The 10,312-nt window shown below is 35.9% G+C and overlaps 2 protein-coding genes and 1 non-coding gene across 5 annotated transcripts in view; 2 read left to right on the top strand and 1 right to left on the bottom strand.

The window, feature by feature from the left end:
- Positions 1-3,739: 3,739 nt before the first annotated feature.
- Positions 3,740-4,558, top strand: LOC104808710. The gene is made up of 4 exons (XR_002023981.1): positions 3,740-3,834; positions 3,955-3,990; positions 4,185-4,215; positions 4,412-4,558. It is a non-coding gene; the product is annotated as an uncharacterized LOC104808710 (transcript).
- A 2,465-nt stretch (positions 4,559-7,023) lies between these two features.
- Positions 7,024-7,782, top strand: LOC104808711 (small EDRK-rich factor 2-like). The gene is made up of 2 exons (XM_019202043.1): positions 7,024-7,133; positions 7,479-7,782. The coding sequence occupies exons 1-2, from the start codon at positions 7,024-7,026 to the stop codon at positions 7,570-7,572; spliced, it is 204 nt and encodes a 67-aa protein (XP_019057588.1). The 3' UTR covers positions 7,573-7,782.
- Positions 7,783-7,950: 168 nt separating this feature from the next.
- LOC104808713 overlaps positions 7,951-10,312 on the bottom strand; it is a 3,703-nt gene continuing 1,341 nt past the window's right edge. For all 3 annotated transcript variants that reach the window (XM_010534482.1, XM_010534484.1, XM_010534483.1), the window contains 3 exons: positions 10,007-10,307; positions 8,489-9,840; positions 7,951-8,233 (listed from right to left, as the gene is read on the bottom strand). In XM_010534482.1, coding sequence (XP_010532784.1) covers positions 8,171-8,233; positions 8,489-9,840; positions 10,007-10,307 — 1,716 coding nt within the window. In that variant the 3' untranslated portion in view covers positions 7,951-8,170. The remainder of the gene's footprint in view (positions 8,234-8,488; positions 9,841-10,006; positions 10,308-10,312) is intronic.

The raw sequence follows: 10,312 nt of genomic DNA on the forward strand, positions 1-10,312 counted from the left end.
AGACCGTCCGTTCCAGACCTGGAACGGACGGTCTGGCATTTGCGGAACGGTTCATCCGTTCCTCAGCGGAACGAACGTTCCTCAGCGGAACTCTTCCAGATCGCTTCGTCGCTCTTTTCTCGCGTTGTTCTCTTCACGTGTGATCCATCCCTAATGGTGTGTGACCCTGTAGGCCCATTCGCAGTGGCAGCAGCCTCGAGAACCATTCCCGATCTACAAGTCATGGTTAGCCTCTAGCAAGACGCCATGACCACCCACCTAGAATAGAGTTAGAGGTGATCTAACAAAGCCAGCATTAGTTCGAGTTCTGATCCTTTGTCTCACGATGTCGTATGTTGAACAAGGGCATGGTATGAGCCACCCTTCAAGTTCAACTGCTTTCTCGTCTTGGCAAATCGACTAAAAAAATAGATGGAACTTCATCTATAGCGTGGCCACGCATTTTCACAGTCCGATTTCCACGAGGGGCCCAGCGACATCTCTCCTGCGTAGGAGGTGACAAGTCCCGTATTGCATGTCTACTATCTGCATATGATTCGTGAACGTATCTGAGCAACGTCGTTATGATCATCCGGTTAAAGACGACGTTTGACGCAGTCAAGACATGTCACTCCTCATATCAGATACTCTAGACATCTCAGGTCTGAGGATCCAAGAACGAACCGCTGTATGAGATTCAAGTCATGACTCGTGTCCATGTGACAATCTCATGCGGGTCATCCAGTAACTCGTTCCAAACGAGAACCCATGATTGTGATTTGCATCTAATGCATATGATCATAATCATCTATCACACATCATGCTGGTCTTAATTCATCATTGTTCCCACAATGATAACTGACCAGGGAATTTAGAATCATCTGCAATGATTCAAGGATATTTACCGTAATATAACAAACATGCTAATCATATAACGGGAAAAGTAATGCATTCATAAACCAATGAATCAATACATAGTCAAAATGTCATATCACGGATCATCGTAGAGCATTACAACCAACAGCAACAACTTTTGCTCCATTCCCAACACGGAGATCTACTTTTCTTTTTGCCAGTTGTCTACTTCCTCGCAACCCTTGCACATTTCCACAAATGTGCGAGGCACTTCTGGTTTCTAGTACCCACGATGTAGAAGTAAACAAGTTAGCCTCTATAACGAAGACACCAGAAGTCGATGCTTCTTTAAGCTTCTTCTTCTCTTGATCTTCCAGGTAGAGTCTACAATTTCTATACCAATGCCCAATGGCATGACAGAAATAACATTCTTCCTTCTTGGATTTAGGCTTAGGTTCAATGACAACGCTTGTCACTTTCCTATTGCCCTTGCTCTTGGAACGCTTCTTTTTGCTAGAGCTCTTTCCAATAACTACCATATCACTTTTTCCGTAACTCTCAGCTTTCTTTTGGAATGACGCATTCAATTGATCAACTATCAAAGAATCGTCCATATCCTCTAATTGCTTACGCAATTCCGAAGTCATGCTTCCAAGTATCAAGCTAGACTTGTCCAGATCATCATCCACATGCTTCCAATAAGCATCAATGATTGATCTAGAAGCCATGGTCAGAGGCTTATTCTTCAGAAGGATAGATCGCATCGTCAACTTCGGTACATTACCGGTTGATGCTATGTCCTACAGAAAAAGACAAAATAGAACGAAACAAAACAATATGTAGATTCTATCAATGATCTACTACCAGCTAGTCCATCATCAATCAACGACAACATAGACGCACATACAAGCTATATTCCCATAAAGAAAAATAACCCTACAATAATTTTCTATATGGGACTAAGATCAATATTTCACATAAAAATAAGTTGTTACACCCATCTTTATGTTATTTAGGTAGACATCTAATGTCAATCACATCCAATGTGACTCTTAGATCCTTTATGAGACTATGATATCAAATATCATTGCATACTCGTCTCATCTGTACCGTTAAGTCTCAAGTGAACCATATTCAAGCTGTGGGAACCACGATTTCCCACCCTTCCTCATAAAGATAATCTGGCACGCTCAGCTTTGGCATGACCCATGTTATGGACGATCGATGCCTTGACAGGTGCTCTAGTAATGGAAGGTACACGCTTAGCATTACATAAAAGGGATTTTTAAAACCACACATAGATCAAGCATCTACTTTCAAGCTATGAGAACCACCATTTCTCCATCTTGCCTCACCAAGATAGCACGGCACACCCAGCTTTGGCATTGCCCATGACACGTATGATCGAGGACTTGACAAGTGCTTTACTCGTAGAGCTCCTAGATCTAATCGGTTTCTGTGCAACAATTGTACGAATCGAATCAAGGATCAACCATTGTTTCTTGATCAGATGTATTACATAATCCGGATAGACCATCCATTCGATTATGTAATCCCAATCCCGAAGCTCCCACTCAATCAAGCATATCTAATATCTTGATTAAGTTACATACATTCATTCACTATGGACCATCCAAACGAACGAATCATGCTATTCTGAATCACCATTGATTGGGTTAAGCAACTATTGCTCAAATCAGATCCCGAAACAAAGAACCAAAAATTTTGGTCTAACCTCGGGATGTGGACTGATCGGTCCAGTGCCTGGACCAATCGGTCTACGCAATTCGATTAAATTGATGATATTTATATTTTAAATTTATTATTTAATTATTATAAATTTAGTAAATAATTTTTATCAAATGATACTAAAAATTCGATTAAAATTATTATAAAATTATTTTAAAATAATATTTTTTTTATAATTTATATCAAAACGCAATCGCGCGCAACCGCAACGAACTATTCACTTCTAGCCGTACTCACCCGCAATCGCTGCCAACATCAACTTATCAACCAGTCAGTATTTATCATTCATAATCGCTATCAATGCTCTGAAAACGCCGCAACTACTGAGGTACAACCAGTCGAACCCATATTCATAGTTAAAATATGTAGTATAATCTTGAGTTTTATTTTTTATTTTTATTTTAGAGTAATTTGATTGCGGATTGATGCGAAATTACTAAGTAAGTTATATTATATAATTCGAGTTTTTTCATATAAACAATCTATATTATATATTATATGATATAATTAATTGAAATAGAAAATACAAATGAATTTAGAAATAAATCAGTATATATATTTTAATTTCGAACTTATTAATAATTATATATATATATATATATATTAATTGTTGTAGATAGTGAGAATTGTAAATATTCAGACCATTAATCTATAGATTTCATAATATTTATTGTCTATATATTTGGTATAAAAAATTAGTTAACATTATTTATTAAGAATATAAAATTAAATTTAAAATCAGAGTTTTAAACAAAATTTTAAATATATAGTATAAAATATATATAATTAAATTACAGAATCTAATATATATCTTTTTTTCATCACTAACAGCTCATATTTTCTTTAGGTGTTGTACCTTTTAAATGCATTTAATTCTAAGTTTACCTTACTTGGAAAAAGATGTAAAGAGGAAGTTTGATTCACTAAATGGTAAAATATATTGTAGATAAGATTTATTTCGACTATATTTAGTAAAATTCTACTTTTTTTTGCTAAAAAAATACTCTAAATAGAACTAAAATTCTATACATTGATATGAACTATATTAATTAATGAAGATACACTTAATTTTAAAACTAATTTTCTATAATAACCATACATTGAGAGTATATATAAACAGACACATCCATTCAAAGACAAATACACAAAAAAAAAAATCACAACAACAACAAACAAAAAGAAGAAATGAGTACTAAAGCTATTGTGTTCTTCATTGTTCTAAGTTTTCTATTAGTTATACAAATTTCCAATGTAATTTTAAACTACTATTTACCTTCTTTTATTTTGTAAAATTTTTAAGGTAGTATTCAATTAAATTTTAATCTTTTACGTTAATTTCTCTAAAAGTATTTTATTTTTTCATGATCACAGGGAGAGAAGTTCACAAGTGCTAAGATAATTAAAACGGTAATTTGGTTGTTATTTAAATTATCATAAAACAATAAAAATACTTCTTATCAGTATGATTCAGTTTAGTTGTTCTACATTTCAAATTCTTATTTTTGATGATCTTTATAAAAAAAAATTAGATGTCTAATTAACTTTTGTTATACATGAAAAAATATTATATTAATTAACTTTTATTTTATTTGATTTTACAGAATGGAGGAGAGGGTTCACTTCGCCCGGAACGTAAGATATTATCAAATTTTCATATATATATATATATATATATATATATATTTAAGTATTTAAAATATAAACCGATAACTATTTGATATTCGTTTAGATATCTTTTTTGATATCTTATCGTTTCTTTCAGCATAGAAAATTCGGATGATGATGATGATGATGGTGTGTGTGTATATATATATGTATGTATGTATAGAATGCCAAGGGGCGTGTCAGGTGAGGTGCTCGGAGACGTCGCACAAGAAGCCATGCATGTTCTACTGCAACTACTGTTGCGAGAGATGTCTCTGCGTTCCTTCTGGTGCGTACGGACACAAGGAGGAGTGCCCTTGCTACGACAGCATGAAGACCAAAGAAGGACTCCCTAAATGCCCTTAAAGAGACACTGATTGATTAATTACATACACATACATATATACATATATATATATATATATATGATATATATATATGTGTGTGTGTGTGTTTGTTATTGTCTTTTCTTCATCCATCATGGTGTTATTATATATCATCATCATATTTACCATCCCTTTTCTTTTTTGAGTTCAATTTGGATCATATATGAGCAGATTTTCCATGGTAGCAATTCCTTACATAAAAAAAAATATAGTTTTAAAAAAAATCTCATGGAGACATATAATTCTTTTAAAAATATTCTCTATTAAGTGCCACCGATTTTATTTTTATTTTTTATTATATGAATATGCCATTTTTAAATTGGTAATGGAGCTCAAAATAAATATTGTTAAAAAATCTCATAAAAATATATATTTTTTAAAGTTATAATAAACACATACACTTTTATTTTTTCCATAAAAGTACACCAGTTTTTATTGTTAAATACAACATTTTTAACTTTCTATATAAATATACCAAATTTTCAATTATTCTAATGGGAAAATCACAAAAAAAAAACACAGTACTTCTCAATTTTGACAAAAAAAATACTGAACTTTATTTTTTTATCAAATAACCATTAAACTTTTTAAGTGACAAAATAAACACTTTAACTCTTCAACGATTGTCAAAATAAACAAAATGACTAACGTGGCACAATCAGATGCAAACACGTCAGATTATTTTTCTTAGTTTTTTTTGACAATCGAAAAAAGTTCATGTATTTTTTTGAACCACTAAAAAAGTTCAGTGTTTTTTTTATAATCGAAGAAAAATTCATGTATTTTTTGGATCACTTAAAAAGTTAAGTGTTTTTTTAGATTCGTTTAAAAAGTTTAACGTTTATTTGGTAAAAAATAAAGTTTAGTGTTTTTTTATCAAAATTGAAAAGTCTAGTGTTTTTTTGGGATTTTTTTTTTCAAATAAAAAGATGTAAATAAATGGATTGATGGAGTGCAAAAATTATTTTTAATGAAATAAACTGGAAAAGGAGAGGCGGAGAGAGACGATAACCGGTCCAAATAAATTGGCCTTATAAAACTCGTTTTCTACATTTTTTTCATTCTTTTTATATATTTTATTTCATCCATCCATCCATCCATAAATATTGAATGTTATTTAAATTGATACTAACCTTTTTCTTCTTTTCATTTCAATTGATATAATATATGAGCAGAATTTCTTCTTCATGAAGTGATTCTATATTTTTAAATATATTTAAAAAATCTTAAAATTTATATAATTTTAAAAAAATATATATTAAATACACGATTTTTTTTACTTTTCCATATGAATATACCAAATTTTACAATTGTTTCAAATAAAAAATGTAAATAAATATATCAATGGAGGTGAAAAAAGAAAAAAAAAATAAATTTCAATGAAATAAAGTGGAGGATATAATTTCATTATTAATGAAATTGTTTTTGGTAATGAAAATTCATATTTTTAATTAAAACCCAGATACTCAAAAACGACAAAAACACAAATTCCTAATTATTAAATTCAGAAAATAAAGAATATGGAAAAGGAGAGGCGGACGAGGACGACGACGACAACCGGCCCACAGAAATTGGCCTTATAAAGCTCGTTTTCTTCGTGTTTCCCTTTCTTCCTATATCTTTCCCTTCTCCGGCTCGCTTGTTCGCTACGCGGACTCCTCCCGTTTCGATTCCACCATGACTCATATCCTTCGATTCGTCAATTTCTTCCTCCAATCGATTGATTTTTTTTTTCTTTCAAAATTCCGTTTTAGTTTCTGGGTCTCGCGCGATTGTTTGATTGCGAACTTCCTCCGTTCTCTGTGGGGGGTTGCGAGCTTGATTTCCCTGAAAGTTAGGTTTTTTCTTATCATTAGCTTGATTTGCAGTTAGGGTTCTTTTTTTTTTTTGTCTTACGGTTTCCTTCGTTGCATATCATTTATGCTTGGATTTTTCATCTGTATTTCGGTGATGCCCAGAATAGGAGAAACTTCAAATCTGCTTAATTTCTGATTATGATATACTCAATTGTATAGCGTTTGATTCAATCTCCGGTTGAGCGAATCTGAGTTTGGTTTTAGATACGAAGTTGTATAGTTCTGTTTGATCTTTTAGTATGGATTGCTAGATCAGGCGAGAGACAAGGTTTTTTTAGATTCGAGATGTTTCCTAAGGATAATTTCTATGTAATAGAATAGCTGTAGGGTTTTCTATAATCTCCGAGGTTTACGGGAGAATCAAGTTTCAGGGCTTCTGTTGTCATTCATGTTCTTGATTGTGGATTACAATGTCTGTGTGTTGTTCAAACGGATCCGAATCACTTTGTTCATGTTTGAATGTGGATTACAAAATCTGTGGTGGTGTGTTTATTGAAGAATCAAAGAACGCCATTTGTTTCCCTTGATTATGATTCTTGCTTGGTTGATGCGGAATGGCACGAGGTAACCAACGAGATCGTGACCGTGAGAGGGCACAGGCTCGTACTTCAGGCAAGGGAAAGACTAAAGATGACGGGCTGACTCCCGAGCAACGCCGTGAAAGGTATAACCCAAATCCCCAGGAAAAATAACTAAGCTTGGCAATGGCAGATGATACTTGGGATTGTGCTTTTTGATCTGATGATATTCTAACAAAATCTTTATGGGAAAAAGTCAGCTAAAATTCCAACCATATAGCCGATAAGAACTACAAACCAGCCGATTTACTCGTCTATATAAACTCGAAACTTGTGAAAATTGCTCGTTGCAAGTTTGAAAAAACGAAGCTTTGCATCGTTCGTTTGAATTGGCATTGGCAATGGCAGATACCTTTTTGTTTGGGGGGGGGGGGGGGGGGGGGGGGTTGATCTGATAGTTTTCATTTTCCGGCATTGATTTCGCGTTGAAGGGATGCAAAGGCATTGCAAGAGAAGACGGCGAAGAAGGCGGCTCAGGCAGCAGCCGCCTCTGGAGGAGGAGGAGGAGGCAAAGGAAACAACTAGTAATAAACCCTCTTCTTGGATTGGAGACATTGAAATGTAACTTTTTCAGTCTTCTGGGTTTGAGTTTATTCTTCGTTTGATAATGTCTGATATTCAGTTTCTGTCTTTGATGTTTTAACTTAAAACAGCTCCACGACCACCGTTCTTGTTCTGTCTCTGTTGAGCTTTCTGTTGCATTGATCAGAAACTTTGGTACTTTTCTGAATCTTTTCTTCACTGGTTCCCTCTTCGTTGGAAGCATTTGGGCCTTTACTCGGGCCCATCGTCGATTTCGATTCTTTGGAATTCAATGGGCCTTTATTTAGGCCCGTAATTCATTCTCATATTTTGATCTAAATGGGCCTCTTTTTGGGCCTTTGTTCGGAAAAATCCGAAAAATTGCAAAAAATGACAATTAGTAACTGTTTTATTATTATAGGTAAAAACGACACCGTTTTAGTCATTACATATCCGAAACAGAGAACATCATACACCTGAAAGTACGTACATATACATTGTGGTCGTGGGAGTCAAGATCTCCATGCACTACGTGCCTTCTCGATATATATACGTATACATATACGCGTACATATACATATATATACCTGCAGTTTCTACTTCAGGCGCTATGCTGATCGAGTGAAGCACTTCGACAGGGCCGTTTCTTCGACATAACCTTCACCTGCAAAAGCAACAACCTCAGCCATTTGTCTGGAAATCATTACTTCTTTGACACATGATGGTTACATCACGGTACAAAAGTAAAAGTAACCAATCAGTGTGAAAACCAAGAAGAAATTCGATCAAGATCTTGGATCCGAGCCGAAATCCAAATGAAACCCGACTGGATAGTGTAAAAAGTCGAAAACTTTTGGCCAAGTTCATGCTTCTTTAATGGCAGACTGCAAGTAAATTACTCAAAGATGAGCGAGCTCACCATAGAGGAAGGATGAAGCAAAGAATCCCGGTGGAAAGATTTTCCGGTTTCTGACGGCTCATTGATGTTGTGAAGCTTCCGGGTTATGTCTTCGAGAAGCTGCAACTGCGTTTTCCCACGTTCTCTCGGCACTACAATGGAGTGATGGAGCTTCTCTCTTCCTTGCTGTATGGCTTTCAATCTTCCCCAGAGCCATCCGACTTCGTTCTCGATCTTCAATCTCTCGTAGTCGACAGCAGACATTGACTTTCTACGCATATCAGGAGACATGTTCTGTCTCCGCGGTGGTGGACATAGAGGAGGCAGTTTATAAGTTGTGTCTGAAACACTTCTGGATCTGTCCAGTTTGAAATCCCGAGCCTCGGTATAGGCTGAAGGAACATTCCCTTTCCCTTGTATTGTTTCAGTCATCTTGTCTTCATCGGTTATCACATGAACATCATGCACATGGCAATCCACATCATACGAGTCCTCTCCAATATTCTCCTCGCTTGCTTTTGACATTGGCCCGGGAAATGCATTGTCTTGCTCTCTTTTTTGCTGTTCTTCATCTATCCAAGTCTCGGTTTTGCCATGAACATGAAGTTCCACATTACTTGATTGATTATGCACAAGGGTCTCATCCCCAGTGTTGTCAAAGAGAACCCGATGAACTTCCCCCATCTTTGAAGAATTGGCATCAAAATCAAACCTTGGAGCCATTGATTCATTTCCAAGCCCGAGGAAACTATTCTCGGTCGGATTAGATATGACCCCAGGTCTAGAAAATAAATCTTCAGTCTCCAAATTTCCCTTTTCAACAAAAGATATGGTCGTTGGGCCTGGTGTTTGCACAACATTTTCGGTTAAGTCTGACAAGAATGAAACCTCAACAGGGTCAGCTTTTGCATCTGGCTTGGTTTCCTCGATGTCAAGAAGCATTTGCCTGTAGCTCTCTACTTCTTTCTCCAAGAAATGCTTCTCCTTCTCTCTTCTCAACAGGATTTCTTTCAGAATGCTCATCTCTTCTGCATCAAACGCGCATTTTTCTTCTATCATGCGCTGGTTTTGCCTAGCTTCCATTACTATGGAGGCCTTCTCCTCTTGTAAACGCAGTATCATAGCCATAGCCTCGTCTGCAGCAGTTGCAGCAGCATTTCTCTCCTTCTCGAGTTCAAGAGACAACGCAGCATGTGCAGCCCGTTCTTCTTCTAGCGCCTGCTCCAGAATCCTGACTCTCTTTTGGTCATCTCCATCTCCAGCCCATGATGATGTCCTTTCCGGTTGTTTGCCTTGAGCACCGGTTTCAAACCCACCAGAAGCAAGAGAAAGACTTTTGGACAAGAAATTGTTCTTCAACGCTTTTCCACACTCTAAAATGCATTGCGGTTAGCAAAATAAATCAACTTTTCAAGGTAATCAGCTATGGAAGTAAAGGCTCAATATATCGAAGTTCTTCCACTATCTAAGATTACGAAAGCAAATGATTTGGACGGGACATTTAAAATTCAGATGAATTGGGCAAGAACTGGCACTCACCTTCAGAGATAACAGTAGGAGAATCTCTTTCCTCAATATCTTTCACCGATTCACCGACACTTCCAGACGATTGTGGAAACTTCTTAGGACCAAAACTGACTTTGCGACGGTACCTAAGCCCACAGGGCGACCTGTTTACGGTATATCCTTTACCTTTCATTCGATAGCTTCCTTTCTTTAAACTTTGCTTGCTTAGAAGATCTAATCCCGAGACATTCTCATTCCAAGAACCATCCTCCTCCCCATCCACATCTCCGAAACCCTTTCCACAAGCCTCTCTATCCAAACTATTGTCCCTAAACTCTT

The sequence above is a fragment of the Tarenaya hassleriana genome, unplaced genomic scaffold (genome assembly GCF_000463585.1).
Source record: "Tarenaya hassleriana unplaced genomic scaffold, ASM46358v1 Cleome15, whole genome shotgun sequence".
NCBI lineage: Eukaryota > Viridiplantae > Streptophyta > Magnoliopsida > Brassicales > Cleomaceae > Tarenaya > Tarenaya hassleriana.